We start from the raw sequence: 22800 nt of genomic DNA on the forward strand, positions 1-22800 counted from the left end.
CGTTTCTGAAGAGAGAGTGCGGGGGTTATGTTTTACAATAGTTCTTTATTCGGCTTTCCAGACTTGTCTGAAAGCCGAATAAAGAACTGTTGTAAAACATAACCCCCGCAAGTGCGTTATCGTTTCTGAAGAGAGGGACGATTGGAGCCGCTATACTTAACGCGTTGGTACCGACGGGCAACGACACCCGCCCGCGAGTGCCTCGGGAGTCTTTGGTACACTCAGGAGCTAGTCATAGTCAGCCCTTCGGACGCATTTCGCCTGACCAGCAGGCTTGTTCACCGAGTTTTTTTAAATATTATCAGTTGCCATTTACCCCCTTCCATGCTCATGACAAGCTCAGCTCGTCATGAGGCACAGTTGAGCTGTGCTGATGACGAGCTGAGCTCGTCATGAATATAGGAGAATAGCTATTTCCTGCACAGGGGAAAAATAACCACAGCAGCGATGTGGTCAACTACCGTGCACCACCCAAACAGTCATGTGACAGAACTACAGAAAGAGTGTATACGAAGACAGACTCGTAGTCGCACAATGTAGACCATAATAAATAAGTTCTTAAATGCAAGTTATTCTTAAAATGCGCGCAAACACAGCCATTTGTGAAATATTATTACATGCCATGGCGGAGGTTTTGTGCTTACTGTCAAACAGCGTTTTTTATGCTTCTGTGTGCTGAAAACGTTATCAATACCGCTTTGCATCATCAAATGAACAGGATAACTAGATGCTTGTCCGCTTTGTTGCTGCCATTCCTGCTGTGAGAAGACACCGTTCTGCCTAGGTGCGTGCTCACTCTCCTCCACTCGTTGTCAGCATCATTTGACGCCGCCGCGGACCTCCCCTGGCTCTTCCGAATTTTGGGACCTGCATATTTTTGGATATGTTAACGGCCTGCCCAGGTCGTTGGAAAGAGCCGACTGCTGGGTGAGCGGGTCCGCGGCGGCGTCAGATGATGCTGCCAACGAGCGGAGGAGAGTGAGCACGCACCTAAGCAGTACGGTGTCTTCTCACAGCAGGAATGGCAGCAACAAAGCGGGGCTGAGACCTTATGATGGGGTACCTGTTATTTATGGATATTGTGACTGGGGGACAACGTACCCACTGTGGTGAAACAAAGCACGAACTACGTCTCTCAGGATGCCGTGAGGCCACGCCCCCTGGGCGGGAAGATGTTTAAAATGAAGAGGTGCTGCAAAACACTCTTTCCCCTCGCACTCCGAACTATCCACTGACGAAGAGACTTACTCGAAACGCGTTTGGCTATACCATGGTGTGATTTTACCTGTCTTAAGAGACTCGGCTGGCAGGCTGTGATTCAAGAATAAAAGTCTGTTGCAATTATCTTGGTCTCCTCTGGCTCTTCCGAATTTTGGGAACTGCATATTGTTGGATATAAATATATATATATATATATATATATATATATATATATATATATATATATATATATATATATATATATATATATATATATATATATATATATATATATATATATATATATATATATATATATTTGTATGGGTATATATACATACATACATATATGAACATATATATAATCTGCATATCAATATAAATACAAATGTAAATGCATGCAGACATATATATATTCATATACATATATGCTAACATATGCTTGATATGTACATGAAAGTTTGAAAGACACTAATAACAGCAAAGCTAAAAAGCCACGTAATTACAAACAGAATTGCCTTAACTTAAAGGAGGGCGAGACCTTATGCATTTTCAATGCTTGTTTACTTGGATTATTTCTTATTTTTTTCACATTCACCTTTTTTTTAAATGTGATTTCTTTACTTTTCATATTTCATTCTTTCCCCAGTCATTGCCACTTTTTGCACGTTTGGATACTTTGCTGGATTGCTTGTGGCCTCCCGTTTTGTGGGTAGTATTTTTTCCCTGTCTACTTGCGGAGCGCTGACGCGATGACGTACACTGGTTGCGTACTGGCTCCTAATACGACCGCAGTTCAAAGTTTGAGACGTTGGCAGCCTGGGCTACGTGATAGCACCGTCCGGCCGTGGCGGTAAATTTAAATCAATGATACCGCTCTGCCGTAGCGTGGGGAGTTTGTATTAAGAGCTAAAGGGTGGCTGGCTAGTTTGCGTGCCAGGGGCGTAACAAAGGCCCCCGCGGTGCGGGGGGACCACGGGGCCCCCTGAGCACATTGAAGACTGGCTCGAAATATGAGCTTCAACTACGGACCCATCCACGTCCCAGACGTGACAAAATATCTTACAATTCCGCGCCGATGTCTCTGGGTTTTTCACTCTTAGGGTCACGGTGGCGCGCATTTGAAAGTGCGCGTCTCGTGAGCGAGGCGAGGCCTCACTGATGCCAGAGATGACCGCGTGGGCGCAGGCCATCATTTAATTTATTATAGCCTCTGGCATTCTTTCCTGCCCTAGTCTGACGCCCGCAGGGATGCATTGTGGGGCGGGCGGCCGGCCAGGAATTAAAATCAAAGTTCAAATTGGCCCCGGTTCCGACCGTTCTGATGAGTGGAGATTGGGACCGTGATGATTGCTCCCGAGTCCAGTGCGAGGATGTGGCACCTATCCTGACTGCACCGGCGGTTTCTTTCAGCTGCCTGCCGGTAAAGCTTTGTTTTCAAATGCAAGCTTTTTCCTCGGGCACTGTTTCCCTTTTCGGTCCGTTACCCTGAGGAAGATTCCCTATGGTCGTCTTCACAGCCATATCTAAATATTTATTCCCGAGACTCTTACTCTGATTGTTTACACAGCTCGAGTCAAGCTCTAGAAGTTCACTGTGGATGGCAGCCCTTTGTCAATGTAAACTGATTACAATCAATTAGGAGCAAATACGTTATTAATGACTGCAAGTAGTGTTCACGTTGTGTGCAGGTATTTTAGTTTTACAAGCATCTGTTTCTGTCTTCCTTTCCTCCATAAATGTTCGTACAACAAAGAAAATGTCATGATATTGAATATTAAGTAGAGCAAAAAGTTAATATGCCAGCTGCAAAGATCAGGGAGATGCAGATCAGGGAGAGCATATCATGTAAATAAGTTAGTGGTTTGTTCGAGACATCATTTTGTTTACTTTCAGTGAGTGTTTAAGTTAAAATCCCAGTGAGTTATTAACTGTCATAGAAGAGCTGCATACAAACTGCAAGATATAGAGTGCTATGACCCCCCCCCCCAGTCTTTCATTATTAGAATGTTGCATAAGGGGTTCATTTTGGTAAAGAAAATAATCAGTTCTTATTATTAAAGAGAAACCCCTAAACACGATGTTACGTTTTAAATTCTGTGTTTGTGCCTCTCTAGACCAAGCACTCTTAAACTATAGTGTCTATCAGTATGGATGATGTGTGCCTCTTACCCCTTGTAGTCCTCTATCCTCTAGCCTATGTGACATTCCTATACACTGATCTTCACATTTTGATTGTCTCTGTGTAATGTGTGTGATGTAGAGTGCTCTGTCACCCTACACGTGTGTGAGTGACGCTATAAACCTAATTAAATGCATCTCAGCAAAAGAGTGGCTATAGAGACTTGAGGGGCACTGTTAAAGAGTGGTAGTGAGGGAGTCCGTAGCTGAGGTTGTCATTGGGGGCATCAACAAACAAACAAGTCAGCCCAGGATATAATTATATACGTACAGCTAACAGTAAGTGGAGTGCTCTTCTGCAATGGCCTAAGTCATACAACTAAATTGAATTATCTCCTCTCTTGGTAACTCCGCTGTTGATTAAGCGTTCGTCCAGGCTGGCTGCAACCTATGTGCTCCTCAGCCTCACTCTCCTGAGCCTTGCCCGATGCCTAGTGTCCTTGCCCACTGACCAATCCGATTGCAAGGGCACAAGGTTAGTTCCAATCCATTTCTGGTGCTTTTTGTTGCAGGTATGTTTTAAGATCTTCTTAAGAGTTTCTCGTTGCTCTAATGGTGTCATTTCTGATAATTGTATGTTTCCCTCGTCTTCATTGCTTGATATTTCTCGAGAGGAAGTGTCACTCATAGTTGTTGAATGTCTCTCATAATTTCACTGAAATTATGAAAATGTCACACATAGCAATCTGAAACCTTGACAGCTATGGGTGGTTGCGTCTTGCGCACCGTCACGTGGCTGCAATAAATCAAGATTAAAACATTGTGATTTATTGCAGTAACGTGACGGTGCACAAGCCGCAACCATTATCAAAGTTGAGTATAATATAGGCCTCCAGTCAAGAAATAATGGGCGGCCGCCTAGTCACCACAGAAACATACCTTGCAGCATACATAGATCAAGGCCTGTGCATTGTGAACATTTCTGATATTTTACCTGATTCACTGAAGCGATAGACTTACAAGAGGTAGCTCTACATCTTCCCTTACTTTTCTGAAAAATGCCTTGCTCAATGATTTTTGCTTTTTCGAGCTCTGAAAAAATAGAACGTGTAAGGCTGGGATATGTTTAAAGCCTCGTACAACCTTGAAAGTTGGGAATGTTATGTGCACTTTCTTACACTTCCGAGACCACTTGTGCCTAATACATGCCTTTGGTGCCTCGGTGTGCTCTACGATTGTAATCTCAATTGAAATGTCGCACATCAGTAATCTTAAAAACCTGACAGCAATACCGCAGGTACGTGCACACATTATTTCAAGCACTTGTTGGCAAATGCAACCGGCTTTATGGCGGCTGTGCTTCTTTGTATCTTTGGGGTAATTTAAAACAGGTGGGTCTCTTCTGACAGTCATACTAGCTGTTGGTTTTGCTGGTGCTCTCTTGATTGATTACTGGCCCAGTGTGGGCAAAGGCTGGCAATTTTAGGGGCGCCTCTAAAGCAGGCAGCAATCTTGTATTACATAAAAGCACATGGGAATGTGCAGATTAAGTATCAGAAGGTGTTTAACCCGTGCATGCTCATGACGAGCTGAGCTCGTCATGGGCTACAGTGCTCCAGTGCTCATGACGAGCTGAGCTCGTTATGGCCATTAGAACGCTCGCACGCTGGGATAATTCCCCTGCTGTGCTGAACGTTCTATGGGAAACCACCACTTTACTATGGGACACCCACTTTACTATGGGACACCACCACCTTACTATGGGACACCACCACCTTACTATGGGACACCACCACTTTACTATGGGACACCACCACTTTACTCTGGGACGCCACCACTTTACTCTGGGACACCACCACATCACTCTGGGACACCACCACATCACTCTGGGGCACCACCACATCACTCTGGGGCACCACCACGTCACTCTGGGACACCACCACATCACTCTGGGACACCCCTGCATCACTCTGGGGCACCACCGCATCACTCTGGGACACCACTGCTATTAATTTATATATTTTCAAAGCCAACACATATTTAAGAAAATTGTCATTTACAATACCAATAGCTCACACTTTCCTAATACGAGGCCTATTGCATTGCAAATGCTTGTTTTCTGCCTGCCCATTGTACAGTGGCACAGAGTGGGTCACTGATAAAGTGTGCTTGGATGGCCACTGTTGTCCAACATTAAAAGCCCAAATTTAACACGTTTCATGTGGAGCACTCATGCCAATATAAACCTACGAAGTAACTCCCGATCTTTGAAATCTTATGAACTTTTGTGAACTGCAAGAAATTTGGGAAATTTTGAAAAAAAACTTCACAATATTTCAGAGGAAAACTCTGTAATGCCGAACACCCCTAAAAAGAATTGATTTGGTTATGACATGATGTTTGCTGGATTATATTTTCATTTGATGCAGAGCAAAACCTAACCCCGAGTTATAACCAATTTGTAAAACTAGCAGATTGAGAAAATCATGGGCTGCATTTTTTTTATTTAAATGATGAAAATGCTCTGTTAATCTAAATCCTATAAGTCTGCATTTTGCTTAAGTCTATACCGTTGGTTTTAGGAAAAGGGTAGCTCTAAACGGCACTACATGGCTTTAGAGGATAGTAGAAGGCTCCAAATATCGTAAAATAGCTCCTCACTGACAATAATTCTATTTGGAAGTCAGTGATACTTGCTAATTACAACAAATATTGTGGCTGCGCTACATAAAAGTATATATTCAGTGACAAGTTTGCTTGGTGAATGTAATCATTTTTTTTTATTTTTTAAACTTTTCATTTGCCTCTTTTGGCACAGACCGTACTCGGAGGTGCAGCACCGTCGTCCACATCCTGAGCTAGTGTCATCGAAGGCGGGGCTGACAGGGTCCAGGGCTGCAGCAGTCACCGTAACCCAACTGCTCTTGTGTCTGGACTGTCTGCAGCCCGGAGTACAGGGCGGGACAGGCAGGCCACGCCCGGGAGAGACGCAGCCAGCACCGACGACACAGGTGAGGAGGAGTGCCGGCTGCCGCGTGAACCCCCCTCCTCCCCGCGCTTCCCTCACAATCATTGCCGTTAGTATTCAGATACTGCTCACAAAGAATACCACTAGTCTTCAAATAGTGGTCACAAAGAATACCACTAGTCTTCAAACAGTGGTCACAAAGAATACCACTAGTCTTCAAATAGTGGTCACAAAGAATACCACTAGTCTTCAAATAGTGGTCACAATCAATGAGACTACCCTTCATTTTGCTCTAGAAATAGCACAAGAGCTGCAAATAAACCCTAACAGAATACTAGTAAGCTTCAAATACTATTCTTATAGAATACTACTAGTCTTCTTTTATCAATCAATTGAAGTATTCGCTATGAATTTGAAGGGTAGTTGAGTAGAACTAGTATTCCCTCATTAGCATATTTCGGCTTGTGGGCATACTACTTAGCCTTCATGCTTACTAAATGAATACTACATTTTAACAGTAAATGAATAGTAAATGAATACCGCTGTAACCACTGGAATCACACTATTTGAAGATCTTCCATTTTGGTGAGGGAGGTCACAGCCGAGCACTACAAAGAACTTTTATATTGGGAATAGGAACTCTGCAATATTACACTCCCGAGAGACCACCCCAGAATGACATCTTAAGTCAGATAGACACCTTGGAGTCGCATCAGCTGAGGCTGTTGAAGCAAGGAGTCAGCTGCTGCAATGACAGAGCAATCCCCCCACAGAGCCAGGCACTAGCACATGGGGCCTGGAGGAAAGGCCCTGCCTGGCGCATGCAAAGAATAAAATGATAATTCTAGGGAGGAATAGAGAGGCATATTTCCAAGGGCATTGCGCAACCAGAACTTCACTTTTTTTTTACGTTTTGCTGGCGCAGTTCCCTGATCCATATTTACAAAGCGGTGCTAAGCCAATTTGAGTAGCTTAAAGCCACCTTGTAAATACCGCCTCTTTTCATGCATCACTTTGCTTGAAAGGGGCGTGCAATGGGTGTTGCTGTGGGTGTTTCCATCCAAAACCCATTGCATTTTGACACTGCTCAAGATTTACAAGAATCAGTAAATCTGGGACAGCTTCAAAAACTAACACCAGCAAAGTAGGCATTAGAGTGGTTTAATAAGGAGAAATACTTTTATTTCTCACCGTTGTCTGCTCTATCTAAGTGTGATGCATTCTGAGCACACAGAGAAGCATCAGCATGCCATTATTGATTGTTTATGTGCAGGATGGAACACCTTCCTGTACATAAACAATCATCCCTACAATGCAGGTACTCTTGCAAAATGAAGCACGTGTCTACTCTAGCCCTAGGCAGCAATTTTTAGTGGTGGCGCAAGGGAAAACAGAGGGGTGCGCCATATTCCTGGGAATTTGGCGCTTCCCTGCATTTATTTTAATTATGAAGTGCCGCACTGCAAAGTTGCTCGCAGTGCTGCCCCATTTCCTAGTTAATATACTAGAGACTATGAAATAAAAATTTTGCAATATAAACTATAAAAACCTGGAATTGGAAGCATCCCCAGGTCTTGGTTCTTGGCAGTTTCACTGAACTAAACAAAGGAAACTCAGTAGAAATTAGACAGCGAAAATATCCACCAAAGCGTGGATGTTGGAGACAATGGCCTCATTTCAGGCTTCAGGAACAGAGAGCCCTGATGCCTGTGAGACTCACCTAGGCGGTGACAGCCATCAGAGGGGAACAGTAGGCAACTTAAAACTAGGAAACACCAAATGACTTGAATATCTAGCGCAGACAAGCACTGGCAGAGTTGGTCTGCCATATACTAAGTCTAACTTACATAACTTAAGCCCTATCTTCCCAAGTATATCAGGATGTCAAAACAGTCTTTCCATTTATTCTCTTTTACTGTCTGCAGGCTACACAAGGTTTAACAAGTGATACCTTCATGCCAGGGAATATGCTATGCACAGCTTTTAGCAGTGCACAACCATCGATGTTCAGAGGGCACCATTGGCAAAACCCTCAATTTACCTTATTGACCTCCTGTCGCATTTTCTCATTGTTAGCGGTTGCGGCTCGCTCTGCAGCTCTCTTCTGGCGCTGTGGTCCTCTGCCGAAGAAGATGTAGTTGACCAGTGCATACTCCAACAATGCCATGAACACAAACACAAAGCATCCCATCAGGTACATGTCGATAGCTTTCACATATGGAATTTTGGGAAGGGTTTCTCGCAGATGGGTGTTGATGGTTGTCATGGTGAGCACAGTTGTGATTCCTGCAAGAAGAGAGAGTTGTGTGCTAGAAATATTCACCTTTCTTGCTGGCACATTTGGAATGCATGCTTCCTGCTTAATGACACCACTTCCAATAGAGGGTTTAGTTCTTCAAAAAAACACTTTATTTGTGCAGACAGTTGTCTTCTGTCTTATTATTGAGGTAATCAATTCATGTAAGTCTCATTAATTGACATTTTCTTATTGCCATTTCAACATCATTCTTTTATCAGATGTCATCAGAATCTCATGCTCTCTCCATCCACTCATCTTAGTCCCTCATACTCTCTCCCCGCCCATACCAGCACAATCTCTTTTACTTTGAACCTAAGCACACCAATAGAATTTGTCATTTCCTCCGTGTTTCTACATCAATAAAATACCCTCTAATCTCCTTATATGTAGGTCACTGAGTACTATCATGAATGATATTGAGTTCTCACCAATGAATAATCTTACTCGAGGGCTTCAAGAGGTCTTCTTTGGGAGTTATTTGTAATTGTGTAACTTTGTGTGCAGGTCTCACTGAAACCAATTTCACATTTTATTGTAATCTAAAGGGAGATATTTACATAGGGGTCACATTCCTGACATTCCACTGTGTTTGGCTTTGTCTTTGGCCTCAAGTCTTTTTTGTCTGACGATATAGGGAATATATTTACATGTGGTGATTGAATTAGTGGAAAAACTATGCACTTGGGCTAATCGCCATCCATCCATCCCTATCTATTGATCTAAACATCCATCCACTTACTCTATCCATTCATCAAACACACAAAGGCAACTAGCCGTTAATTATATTTATTTAATCTTTCATCCTTCCATCCCTGCATCCATCGATCATGTTAAAAAAGCTTGAAAAATATATTATATACCGATCAATCGAAAAAATACAACTGTGAAACCGAAACACATTTATCGTCATTTGATCTTCTCGATGGAAGAAAAGAAGCCTTCAGATCTTCAACTGCCTGAGGAGAGCACCATGCATGCTAGTTTTACATCTCAAGGAAAAGCAAAAGAAGTTTCAAGTGCTTGAAAGTAGATCAGAGAAATACACCTCTAATACTTTCAAATGGCCACACTGGAAGACAGCAAATATGAAACCTCAAGCTGAACAGAAAATTCAAAGCCAATTTGAGTGCATTTTTTCACTAGTGATATACCGAAGGCAGCAAGCGGATTTCTCATGGAATCTTTGAATGATGCCCTGTGGGCTACAGGGATCCGGTTCAGTTATTGCCATTATCAGAAAAAATTATTTTTTTTCCTTAATTAACAAATATATCTCGTACCTTTATGTTGTACTACTATTAAACAAGACAATAGCTATATTAACAAAGTACATGTATTGGCATCTTACCATTCAAGCCAACACCACAGCAGATACATGACTGTAGTCACAGTTTTGTCTACAGATGATGCAGGCCAGATCTTTCTTACCAGCGGGAGATGGACAGTGCAAATGTAAGTGCAGTGACCAGGTGAAGGACGGGGTTGGTCACTGGAAAATATTGTGAACCATGACCATAACCTGTGGCTACATCAATGGATGTAGCACTAATAATGGAAGAAGGGAAGATTTGAAGCGGATCCTTTAGTGAAATATAATGACTATTTTTAGGTGTTCTCTCTATTAAATACCAAATTCCCTAGTGTCCCTGCTTGCTGGTTTCCGAATCTATCTTTTATATATTTTATTGACTGAGGCGATTAAAACATACAAATCAAATACATCCTCTACTTTTTTAGGCACATTAGGGAAGTTGCACTCAAAACACCAACACTGAGTATAGCTGGAATATTATTACAATCTATTGATTACTGTAATACTGCAATATATCACAAGAGGGTGTAGCTGAACCCTGTGGATTTCCAAGGAGCACTTCAGGAAATGACATCATTAGGTTGATTCTCTACATAGTCAGGAGATCCAATGGGACACAAGACATTTCTTGTCCAAATACTGTAGCTCTGGGATTGAGGTGAGCATGCGTTACCTAAAGCAACCCTTGCAGCCGAAGCATCGTAGTTGATCCAGAAGGACACCCATGACAGGATGGTGATTAAAATGGAAGGCATGTAGGTCTGCAAGATGAAGTAGCCAATGTTTCGCTTGAGCTTGAAACTGAGAGACAACCTTGGATATGATCCTAAGAACAATACAAAAAAACACAACATTTCAAATGGTGGCACTGGGGTCTTTCACAACGTTGAACAACCGGTGCTAATCTAGAATCCTGGAGAGAAGATGTCAGCTTGATCCATACTGACAAGATTAAACATGTTGAGGTTACTTCCATGCTGTAGTTACAGCCACAGCCCGTGCAAATTAGAGAGGTGGGGCTGGACAGACAATGATGAGGGACAATTAATTATTTATTGCATTTTCCCTCGTGGTCATCTGTCGAATCCCCCCCCCCCCCCCCTCCTCCCAACCCTGCCCTACCGCTTTTACCTGCCAGGGCTGTGGCTGTGTAGTTAGTGTAGCAGAAGGATCATGAGCTTTGAAGAATTAATTCTCATTCTAAGTTATAATTGTCCGGCAGGTGTTTGCAGATAAACATTACTTGAAGAAGAATTAGAGCTCGGTAACAGGATATTGCACCTTAACGCTGTCAGTGCTTGATATGTGCAAAGTGAATAATTTGCAAAACATATTAAAATTACAGCGTAGCATAATAAATGCAAATATCAGTAAGTACAAACTTGTTATTGAATAGGGCTTCAGATGAAATTCTATAAATATTAGAATGTTGAACCATGGAATATGAAACTGTTAAATTGTGTCCCAGTCATAGATTTCCTCCTTTCTGCACACTGATCTGCAAACGTATTATAGTGGCACTTTGAGTAGCAAACTGCGGTGCTTTGATGCCTTGTAAAACGCATATGTCACAAGCTGAGCTGCCTCGTGTTGCTCTCTGAATTGTAGTGTTGTCATCATCCAGCTGAGAACCCTTCACTCTTTAACCCCAAGAGCCTGGAAAGCTGTGTTGGCGCTACTGTCATTTGCATTTGTGAAACAAACAAATGCAGAGTGTGCTGAAAAGACTGATGAAACCGCCAAACTCGGAAATCCAATCGAAAATGCATTTTACGCTCTTTAGAGTCTGTAACCTCCATCTCCTATCACTTAGTCCATGGCCAAGGCTAGAAGATATGGAGGGCCTCATTTACCCTTGCGCCATCGGAATATCACTTTTTGTGACATTCCGTGGCGCAGAAGCCTGTGTGATATTTATCAGGCAGCACTAAGCCACTTTTTTTGTCTTAATGCTGCCTTATCAGGCAGCATTAAGACAAAAAAAGTGGGGCCTCATTTATGAGGCCGTGCGCTACTTTTACGCTGCTGGTGCGTCACTTTTTGCGACGCACCAGCAGAGTAAAAAATGTGCCTTGTTGCACCAAATTTACAAAGTGACGCATCTAGGTTGATGCGTCACTTTGTAAACCCTGCGCTACATTATACCTGCGCCAGGTATAATGTATGCAGGGGGGCGTTCTGACGCAAGAAAAGGTCATAGAAGTGATGCAGTGAAATCTATAAGATTTCACTGCGCCACTTCTAGGACGCATATGTGTCAATTTCTTATGCCTGCCTCACAGCAGGCGTAAGACTGACGCAGGCCCTTTCACATGGGGCTTGCCCCATGTTAAAGGACGCATTGCTGGAGTTGCGTCACTTTTGTGACACACTCCAGCAATGCGTCACTTTTGCGCTTACAGATACGTCAGAAATACTGACGTATGTGTAACTCCTCGCGCAATAATGCGTCATACTGTAAATATGACGCATCATTGGTGTCGCAAGGAGGGCGCAATGGAAAGTGACGCATCGCTGTTTTGACGCAGCGAAGCCTCACTTTTCATAAATGAGGTCCCAGTTCCTTTAACACAGTGTTCTGCGTTAAAGGGGCGTGCAATGGGTGTTGTTTGGGGCGTTCCCAGCAACATCCATGGCCTTTTGACACTGCCCCAGATTTACGAGAAATCGTAAATCTGAGGCAGTGGCAAAAGTTTACGCCTCCCCACGGGAGGCGTAAGGGAGGCGCAACGGGGAGAAATATCATTATTTCTCCTCATATTTCCTTTTTCTATGTGTGCTGCATTCTGCAGCACACATAGAAAGAGGAAAAGCCTCTTGTGATTATTTTTGTACGGAAGTGTTTCCCTTCCTGTACAAAAATCATCATCCCCACAATGCAGGTACCCTTGCACCATTGTGCAAAGGTGCCTGTGTTGGCGCAGGCAGCCCATTGTGCGCCGGCGCAGGGAAATAGGACAGGAATGCGCCGTATCTTATAGATACGGCGCATTCCTGCCCTTTGATTTTGCCGTAGGGCAGCGCAGCAGGAAGGCCTACTGCGCTTCCCTACGGCCAAACCTCAGAAATGAGGCCCAAAGAGCTCTAGCATACTACAGTGGAAGACTGCAGAAAGCCATCATTACCGGTAGGCTGGGCTTGACATTTTTGAAAAGCATCTTTGAGTGATAACTGCAGATTAACAGTAGGGCCAGTTGGGGAAGGAGAGAAGGATAAACAATCACAAAGGCTCTTTGGATTGAGAGGTTGTGAGACATCCTAATTGTGACCCTGGAAGTGAGCAATGTTTTGACACACCTGCTGCACTAAATCAATAGCAGTGCTCACACTAGTTATCTTTAGTTTAATATTCCTTTCAGAATGTAAGGTTTTGATTACGCTGCTTACGTGAGATAGGGAAATTGTGAAGCAAATGATTTGTAGCTTCAAATATTTTTTTAAATATTTGTCATCCTTGTGAAATGCAATGTTGCCAAAGATGAGGAAAAGAGAATTGTCACAAGAGCAAGAAAGCATTTCTGACTCTCCTCAGCACTGTGAGCTTCCTGGGCGTCGCTGAGCATGCGCGCATCAGTATGTCATGATTATTCATCATCTGCCACAAGGATTCCACTTCAAGTGGGTGGAGAGTGGACGGTCGTTGCCCGCATTGCGCAACCATCAGCAAGCTCCCCAATAAGCGTGAGACTTGTCGCATTTTCTGTTGAATCACGAGACTAGGGCAGCTATGATTGATAATAACATTTATAAAATTAACCAGGTACCTAACTCCCTAATGTATGATGTTCATTCCTACCTTTGTTGGGATGTCATGCTGCAGAGAGCTGTGGTCATAGAAGCTATGTGTCGCTTCAAGTGAATTTGAACAAAGTCAGTAAACTTCATCCACTGTCCCAAAGGGTGAATGTACCTTTCTTCACCCAGCTTTAGAGATCGAATTTAAACTCTGCGAACTCAAACAAAGGTGTTCATTTCCCTCTCAAATGTTCTAGGACTGATGAAGTAAAAAAGTATAAATCATACCTCTATTTTTTTTTTTTACCAATGTAGTAAATTTGCTTAGAATAAATATTCTATGGCTTGAGAACCTTTCTTTTACAATGGGCTTGGTCCCAGCATAGTAGGATAAGGTGACGTACATGATTGCCCAAATTTCAAAGGTCCATAAGTGTCCCACCACCACAATATTCAGGATAACAGCTGTCTCTATAATTGTTTTCTGTTTAACTTATAAATGTACATTTATCACATTTGGATAAACTGAAATGTTGCATGTATTCAGTTCCGTTACCAAACATTGGACATCCATAACCTACTACTTGTGTTAATGGAGAAAGTTCGAAGCAGCTGGCTTTCAGGGAACAGAGTTGGATATACAGACCACGTCTCTGCCTACTTGAATCAATACCTAATTGGCTCCTGGTATTCTGCTTGCATAGCGTCAGACAGTCAGCCTGAGGCACAAAAGGCTCCTAAGCTGCGCTAGCGCTTTGCTGATATTTACCACGGGATTTTAAACATTGTTTTAAATCATAAACTGTATTTGCAGATCGCACTATCTTCTTTTTACTCACGCTTCTTGCTCGAAGTTTGGTCTCCCCGGTCCACTGCTGCTAATCCATGCTGATTGAGTGGAGGGAGTACCTTCTAGGCTGCTAAAATCAGGATATTTCTCCTCCACTTCCTGCATTTGCAACCTAGAGCGGCCATTGTGGCGGGGTGGCACTCTAGTCTCGCAAAGGCATCTACCTATTAAAGCTCACTATGGCGCCGACACGGAGTGGACGCGCGCAGCGGGCGCACCGCTGGCGCACCGAAGATGCACTATAGGCAGGCCCGACAGCGTCCGTCCGCGACCGGACCGCGGCCAGGGCCAGAGATGCTGCCCGGTTCCCTATTTTCTTGCAGGATCACCTATAGCCACACGAATATGACTGTTCTTAGGCCTAATGTGTGCCCACACCCAACGATCCAGAGACTTGGAGAGTGTGAGATGAAATATGTGTGACCGCATTGTGGATTCTCCCTAAACAACTCCAGTCAGCATAGAAGCAACTCACTGCATACCTTACACTCTACCTCATCCTCTTAGACAATATCTGTTAAGGCCGGATTAATAAATTGTAGATCCATGGTCAAACAAGCATTTGATATCTTGCAGTCCATTAAAGATAACGATTGGGACCTTCTATTTCTGACAGAAACCTGGCTTCGTGACAACACTAATCCGTCTTTGATGTTCGCTATTCCCGAACCCTATGCTATTCTGTGTGCCAATAGACAGAACGGGAAACAGGGAGGAGGAGTGGCTGTCGTTTATCAAATAAAATGGGAGATCACAACACCTCACTTTGAGCAGATTGATTGTATAGAAGGTCTGTCTTTCTGCATCATGCTCTCCGCGTCCATTTCCTGCTCTGGCCTCCTACTCTATGGACCTCCTAACTCTAGCCTGATTCATTTGACGGCCTTGGCCGACTATATCTATCAAGCATGCATACACTACGCTAATTTCACAATACTGGGGGACCTGAACTTACACGTGGACGATGTGTCCTGTCCACATAGCTCAAACTTTATTGCCACTCTAGCAGGATGCAACCTCACGCAATTAGTTTCTCTTCCTACACACAAAGCAGGCCACACACTGGATTTGATATGCTCCAATCTTCCCGACATAACGGTCCATGCTCCTTAGCCAGTAATTTGGTCTGATCACTTTCTAATTCCCTTTCAATTTCAGTTGACTCACACATATAAAGTCACCTCTATGCCTAAGGAGTTTAGGAGGAACTGGAGCAAAATCACTCCAGAATCACTAACACATCACATGAAGGATTCTAAGCCAGCCCCAGCACACGATCTTGAGTCTAGTATCTCGAATTTGAATAAGTGGGTGGGCAGGGCTCTCGACTCCCTGGCACCTCAGAAATCAGTAAAATCCCCCACATCCTCCCCGTCTGCACCTTGGTACTCTGAGGAGCTCAGACAAAAAAAAGTACGCCTGTAAGGTCCTCGAACGCAGCTGGAGACTCACGTATTCTGCAGAAAGCAAGGCTGACTATCGCGCATCTCTCAATGAATACCGCAAACTACTCATAAAGAACAAAAGAGCCTTTCTATCCAATAGAATTAATAAAGCTAAGAACTCTTCCAGGGAGATTTTTAAGAGTGTCAAATCCTTCACTGATCCACAGGCCCTGACTTATACCTATCCTACGTCACAAAATCTATGTAATAAACTCTCTGAATTCTTTGAAGATAAAATTGCATTGATTTATGCTTCCTTTACCAAACTGCATGACGACCACCAGACCTTTGAGGCCCATGTACTGGTACAGACCCCCATGTCGGTATTCTCAGAATTTACTGAAATTTCAGAGGAAACTTCTCTTTGGGAACTACAGAAATGCAAGTCTGGATCACTTAGCGACCCCAGGTTAGCTAAACAATACAAGGCCCTGGCAGGATTCCTCAACCCCCATTTAAATCCCATTTGGAACTCATCGCTGAGATTGGGTATCTACCAGGCAGTGTGGAAACACGCATTTCTGGTGCCCATCCTAAAAAAAGCCAATGCAGACCCAGAAGCCCATTGTAACTATAGACCTATCTCCCTACTACCTGCTCCAGCAAAGATTTTAGAGAAGCTGGTCCATCAACAATTGGCCAGTTTTACTGAGTCCAGAAGGCCTCCTTCATGATTCTCAATCTGGATTTCGCTCCGGATATAGTACGGAGTCAGCCCTTATTGAAATGGCAGATTCAATACGGTGGGCAATAGATGGAGGCTGCAAAGCGGTGTTAGTGCTGTTAGACTTGTCTGCAGCATTCAACGCCGATTCCTATCCTATCCTTCTGAACCGCCTAAAGTCCATAGGAGTCCAGGGCAAAGTATTGACTTGGCTATCTTCCTTCCTTTCGGACCGCAAACAACAGGTTCAAACCCATACCTACACTTCCATGGTGAGACCCCTCAATTGGGGTGTCCCGCAGAGCTCAGCATTAAGCCTGCTTCTTTTTAATATATACCTTAACCCGTTGGCCGATATGATTTCGAAATCGAGGATCAAAATAACATCATATGCTGATGATACTCAGCTTTTATTCACCTTCAATGATTTATCCGTTGCCACCTTTGACCCCCTCAAAAAATATCTCAGGAATATTGCGACCTGGATGGACCACAATTTCTTGAAACTCAATGCGGATAGGACCGAGATCTTATGTTTTTTAAACAACCATCTCCCCTCACCTCCATCTTATAGTGGCCGGAGGAATGGAGCATTGCCCCTCTTCCCAAAGAGTCGGTCAAGAACCTTGGCTTCAAATGGGACAACTGTCTGTCCTTTGCCGCTCAGGTTCAGACAGACTCAGTCGCCTGCTTTGGCAAAATTAAAATGATAAAAAAAATTCATTGACTACTTGCCCAGCGATACTCGCAAAACTATGGTCCATGCACTGGTTACTTCGCACCTAGACTATGCGAATGGACTATATCTGGGTCTGTTGGTGGACCTGCTCCACAGACACCAGATGGTCCAAAATGCTGCAGCCCACCTTGTCTGTGGCATCTCACTCAGACAACATATATCCCCCATTTTGCGGAAACTGCACTAGCTCCCCATTGCCAAAAGGATCGAGTTTAAAGCATTGACATTTGCTTTTCGGGCAGCCAAAGGTCTAGGACCAGCCTACCTTAGAAAGAGACTCCGCTCCTACAGTCATTCTAGAGCCTTACGCTCTAATACTAAAGATCTACTTGTTACCCCCAGATTAAAAAAAACTAGATCAGGAGGCAAGTCTTTCGAGGTGGGTGCCACGCAACGGTGGAACAAACTCACACCCCTCACCTCCACCTGAACTTGAGTTTCGTAAATCTCTCAAGACCTCGCTATTCTGCTGCCAGGACTAGTTAGCGCTCTTGCTCTGCGCCGAGTGCTGTCTGCCCACTATTTATTTATTTATTTATTTAAAAGGTTTTATATAGCGCTGCTGGACCCAAGAGTATCAGAGTGCTTTACATAGTTAAAAGAAGATAAAATAGGAACATAAACAGGAATATATTAAATACAGTACACAGTTTTTTAGCATATAGGAAAATTAAAAGAAACAATAGAAAGAAAAATGAGAGAAAGAAGAAAAGGAGTTAGGTAAGTGAAGGGGTCATGAGAGGGGAGTAGAGGAGGGGTTGGGAGGGTTGAGCATAGTGAAGGAGGGGGAGAGGGGTAGTGTAAGAGCGATTAGTGATAGAAGGGTGCTGAGCAGGATTCAGGATGGATAAAAATTAGGATCCCCAGTGTTTGTTGAGGAAGTAATTTGAGTCTCTTTTTAAAAAGAGAGTAGGAGGGGTTGCAGCGAAGGTCTTTGGGAAGAGAGTTCCAGATCGTAGGGGCATTGCCAGAGAATGCACGAGATTGGGTCTTTTTACATATGAGTTTAGGAGGGATAAGGACAAGGGAGTTAGTACTTCTCAAGGATCTAGTGCACCCTGCTTTATGTAGTTTGCTTGAAAGGTAGGAGGGGGTGTCTTGGTGAAGTGCTTTGTGTGTAATGCAGGCTATCTTGTATGTGGAGCGGCCTTCAATTGGGAGCCAGTTAAGATTTTTGAAGACAGGGGAGATGTGGTCAAATTTTCTACAGTCAGCGATCAGTCTAGCAGCTGTGTTGAGGACAGCTTTAATCGGTGCCAGGTGGGCTTTGCAGGTGCCGGCCAGAGTAGCGTTACCGTAGTCAATCTTGGATAGAACAAGAGATTGAACAACGATTTTGAAATCATCAGCAGGAATGAAAGGTTTAATTTTTTTGAGGTGGTGCAGGGTGAAGAGAGCACTTTCCGCTGTATTGTTGATGTGGGGGATGAGGGAAAGGTTCTGATCAATACTGATACCAAGGGATTTGATAGAATTGGAGGTGGAGAGGGAGCAATTAAGTTGTGTGTATATCATAGCATAATCATACCAAGCAGAGGGGAAGGGTAACTACATAAAGGAACCACGAATACAATTAAATACAAAAAAAAAACTCTATTTCATTTAATAAATGTTCATATTAAAACAAATTATACATCAATGTCAATATTACATAAAAAATTCAGTAAAAAACAAGAAATAACAGATTATACAGAATTGACAAAAATATATTAAAAAAGACCATAAAGTGGCAATCAATGCTTTCCGACGCGCGTTACGGCGTTTCAAGGACGCCTTCTTCAGGAGCCACAAATTCAGTCTGAAATATACAGTTACAAAATATAAAAACATAATCAATTCCATGAATTTAAAAAATTGGGAGCAATTAAGAGCAATGATGTCTTTAATCCAGAGTTGAATGGGGAGGGGATTTTGTTTAGGGGTGAAAAGAATGATTTCGGGTTTTTTAGGATTCAGTTTAAGATGATTAAGGTGGAACTAGGTTTGGACTTTCAACAGAGTGTCATTTAGGTGATGGATGTCATTGTGAGATTTAATCTTGTAGTAAAGTTGTGTGTCGTCGGCATAGAGGTGATAACTGAATTTGGCTTATTTGAGAATGATAGTGAGGGGTTCCATGAAGAGGTTGAAAAGGGTTGGAGAGAGGATAGACCTTTGGGGGACCCCGAAAGTGATAGGTTTGGGCTAGGATAGACAATGACTGAGTTTAATTTGCTGTGATCTGTCCTGGAGGAAGGATGTGAACCATTTGAGTACATTGCCTTCAAAACCAAAGCGATCTTTAAGGGTGTTCAGCAAAGTGGGATGATGTACCGTATCAAAGGCGGCTGAGAGATCAAGGAGGTTAAGTAGTGTGGATTCGCCTTTGTCAAGAGAGCGATGAACGTCATCAGTAATATTGAGCATCGCTGTTTCTGTGCTGCTTCCCTTTCTAAATCCAGATTGGGAAATGTCGAGTAGATTGAAAGAGGAGATATAATTATCTAGCTGGGAAAGGACACATTTTTCAAGGGCTTCAGAGAGGAAAGGAAGGTTGGAGATAGGGCGCAGATTGTTCAGATCATTAGGGTCGGCAGTGAGACTTTTAAGAATGGGGGATATTTGGCCTAGCTGAAGTGAGGCAGAAACGCAACCGGAAGAGAGTGAGGAGTTGATGATATCGGACCAAATAGGGGCAATGATATGCTTGAGTTCTTGAACTAAATGGGCAGGGAGGGGGTCGTTGGAATGTGAAGACGGTTTGAGTTTGGAGATGATGTTGATGATATTGGTTTCAGAAATTGGTTTAAAAACGCTCCATGAAGCCTTGTTTTTGGGAAGGGAATTTGTCGGTGAAGATGCAGGTTGGGTGCTGGAAAGGAGGGGGTGTGCAGGGTCGAGGTGTTGGAGTGCGGAGGGAAAAAGAGAGCTAGCAGTGCTAGGGAGGGAGAGTAGGATGGATGGCGGTTGTCGGGAACGAGGAGGGGGGCGGAGGAAGATGGTGCATTGGGAATAGTAAGGATGGTGAATTGGGTGGATGGAGGATGAAGAGTGAGAGGAGGGGAAGAGAAGGATAGTTCAATGGTGTTAACTTTATTAGAGAAGAAACTGGCAATTTCTTCGCATCTTTCCACAGAGGCTGCAAGTTTAGGAGGGCTAGAGGAAGTTTGTTTTTTAACAATGTTAAACAATTCTCTGGTGCGGTTTCTAGCCTGGTCAAGTTGAGACCGGAGAAAGGTGGCTTTCTCATTGAAGATATGCTTTTTGTATTGGGCTCAGTTTGCTCTAAGTAGAGCCAGGTTTTCAGCGGAGGGATGGCTCCTCCAGGTACGTTCTGATTGTCTAAGGGTTTGTCTTTCGTTATTGAGGTCAGCATTGAACCAGGACTTGGAAGGGATGTTTTTTTGTTTTTGGAGTTTAATGGGGGCAATAAGGTTGAGGGCATCAAGAATGAAATTATTGTAATGATCAGTGAGATCTTTGGTGTTTAGAGAGGGGGGAGGAGTAAGCGAGCTTTAATTGTGGATTCTAGTTCACCAGGTGGGATGAGGTGAAGGCTACGAGTGGATTTAGTGGGAGGAGTACTGATAAGGGAGAGAGGGTTAGAGGGGCACTTCAAGGTGAAGAGGATGAGGTGGTGATCAGACCAATCTACAGGAAGTATGTTAGAGAGAGTGGCCATATCTTTGTTAGTGAGATAGCATTAAGGGTGGCGCCTTTGATATGAGTAGGGGCCAGGCAGAGTTGTGTCAGGTCAGTGATGTCTAGGGTTTCATTGAAAAGGGTGACCGCAGGATCATTATTTTTGTTCCAGTGGATGTTGTAGTCACCCAGGAAGAGATTCTTGGAGTGGGAAATCAAGCTTGAATAATAAGGTCAGTCATCTCTTCGGAGAACGGTAGGCAGTTACCTGGGGGATGGTAGATGGTGTGAAGTCGGGTGGAGGGGAAGCCGGGAAAAGAGAGGTCAGCGCAAAGGTATTCAAAGGACGAAGGGTCTTGGAGCAGGACAGGCGATATGTCGAATTTGTCATTGAAGATCAGGGCAAGTCCTCCACCTAATTGTTCTTTTCTGATAATAGAGAAGCCTGGAGGGACAAGCAGGTCGAGGATAGGGGTAGAGTGGGCAGTGAACCAGGTTTCAGTAAGGAATGCGATGTCAATATTTTCACTGAGAATGGTTTCAGCAATCTCAGTAGCGTGCCAGGAGGCAGATCTACAATTTATCAACATGCATCGGAGGGTAGGGGAGACAGGAGGTGGGGTAGTGGGACAGTGGGGGATACGTCTACGTATTTGGGGAGGTCTAGGAGATGTTGGGTGCAGGGGGAGTCTGGTCGTGTTTAAGAGAACAGGTATTGTAGAAGGAAAGGGGATGGTGAGCGAGGATAGAGAGGCTGGATTGGGGGGTTATTAGAAGAGTTGGTTCCTGAGGTTAAGAAGCTGGTGTCTCGGTGCGACTGAGAGGATGAATTAAGGTTGCTAGTTGTGGTGCTAGGAGAGAGGTCATTATGTTTAGATCGTGCTGTGGGTTTACAGGGGAGGAGAGGGGTGCCGGTGGAGGACACTACAGTAGGAGGTCCGTTAGTGTTCGGCTTGCCTTTATTATCACCTTGTGACAGTGCAGCACATTCCGATAACGTAAGAATGTGATCTGGATTGGATGGATGGATTTTGAGGAGGAGAGAGATATCACTTCTGAGTGAAGAGCGTTCTAATACAAGTGATGAAAGAAGAAGTTCGACTTTATGGAGTCATTTGGAGGGAATTGAGGCGTAGAGTGCATCAGTTAAATTAAAGAGATTGGGAGAGTACAGGTTATCAAGGTGGTGGATAGAATGGGGCGGAAAGGGGGAAAGAGGACTGATAGATGAGTGAGGTGGAAGAGGAGGTGAAGTAGGTGGGGATGTGAGGGGGACATTTGAGCGGTGGGCTAGGTAAAGGGGCTCATAAAGGGATGAGGGAGAGTGTGAGTGAGTGGCAGGTAGGAGGTTTGAGGAGGGAGAGATAATAGCAATGGGGGATGATAAAGGGTAAGTTGGTGAGTCAGTAGGAGCAGGAGTAGTAGTTGAGGGGTTGGATAGGGTTGCAGATTTAGGGGATTGCCTAAGAGGTGATCGTCAGGCGTCTTGAGAGAGGTTGAGCGAAGGAGATTAGGCATTAGGGAGCGAGTCTCACTAGGCATGGGAGAATCATTGGATGTGTGCAAGTTCGAGGAGCCAAGGGGTGTGTCAGAGGGGGAAAAGAGGGTCGGGAGGAGAGCATTATTAGACAAGGTAGGTGACAGGAGGTCAATATGTGACATTGGAGGAGTGGCTGAAGAGTTGGGTAGGGGGGAGGTTGTGGGTGGAGTCATTGAAGTGTGATCGACAGGAGGTGAATGAGTGGTTACGGTTTGGGACTTATTGATAAGTGAGGGGGCCTGAGTAAGCATGGAGGGATCTGTGGGTAAAGGCGATATTGGAGAAGCAACGAGGGAGTTGGGTGGG

At 43.9% G+C, this 22800-nt stretch overlaps 1 protein-coding gene across 1 annotated transcript in view; it reads right to left on the reverse strand.

The window, feature by feature from the left end:
* The window catches only part of GABRB2 (gamma-aminobutyric acid type A receptor subunit beta2), a 900075-nt gene that overhangs the window by 25303 nt on the left and 851972 nt on the right, over window positions 1–22800 (reverse strand). The window contains exons 7-8 of the mRNA XM_086931398.1: window positions 10574–10726; window positions 8331–8575 (exon numbers count right to left, since the gene is read on the reverse strand). Coding sequence (XP_086787524.1) covers window positions 8331–8575; window positions 10574–10726 — 398 coding nt within the window. The remainder of the gene's footprint in view (window positions 1–8330; window positions 8576–10573; window positions 10727–22800) is intronic.

This window comes from Lissotriton vulgaris, chromosome 7 (assembly GCF_964263255.1).
Source record: "Lissotriton vulgaris chromosome 7, aLisVul1.2, whole genome shotgun sequence".
Classification (NCBI taxonomy): Eukaryota; Metazoa; Chordata; class Amphibia; order Caudata; family Salamandridae; genus Lissotriton; species Lissotriton vulgaris.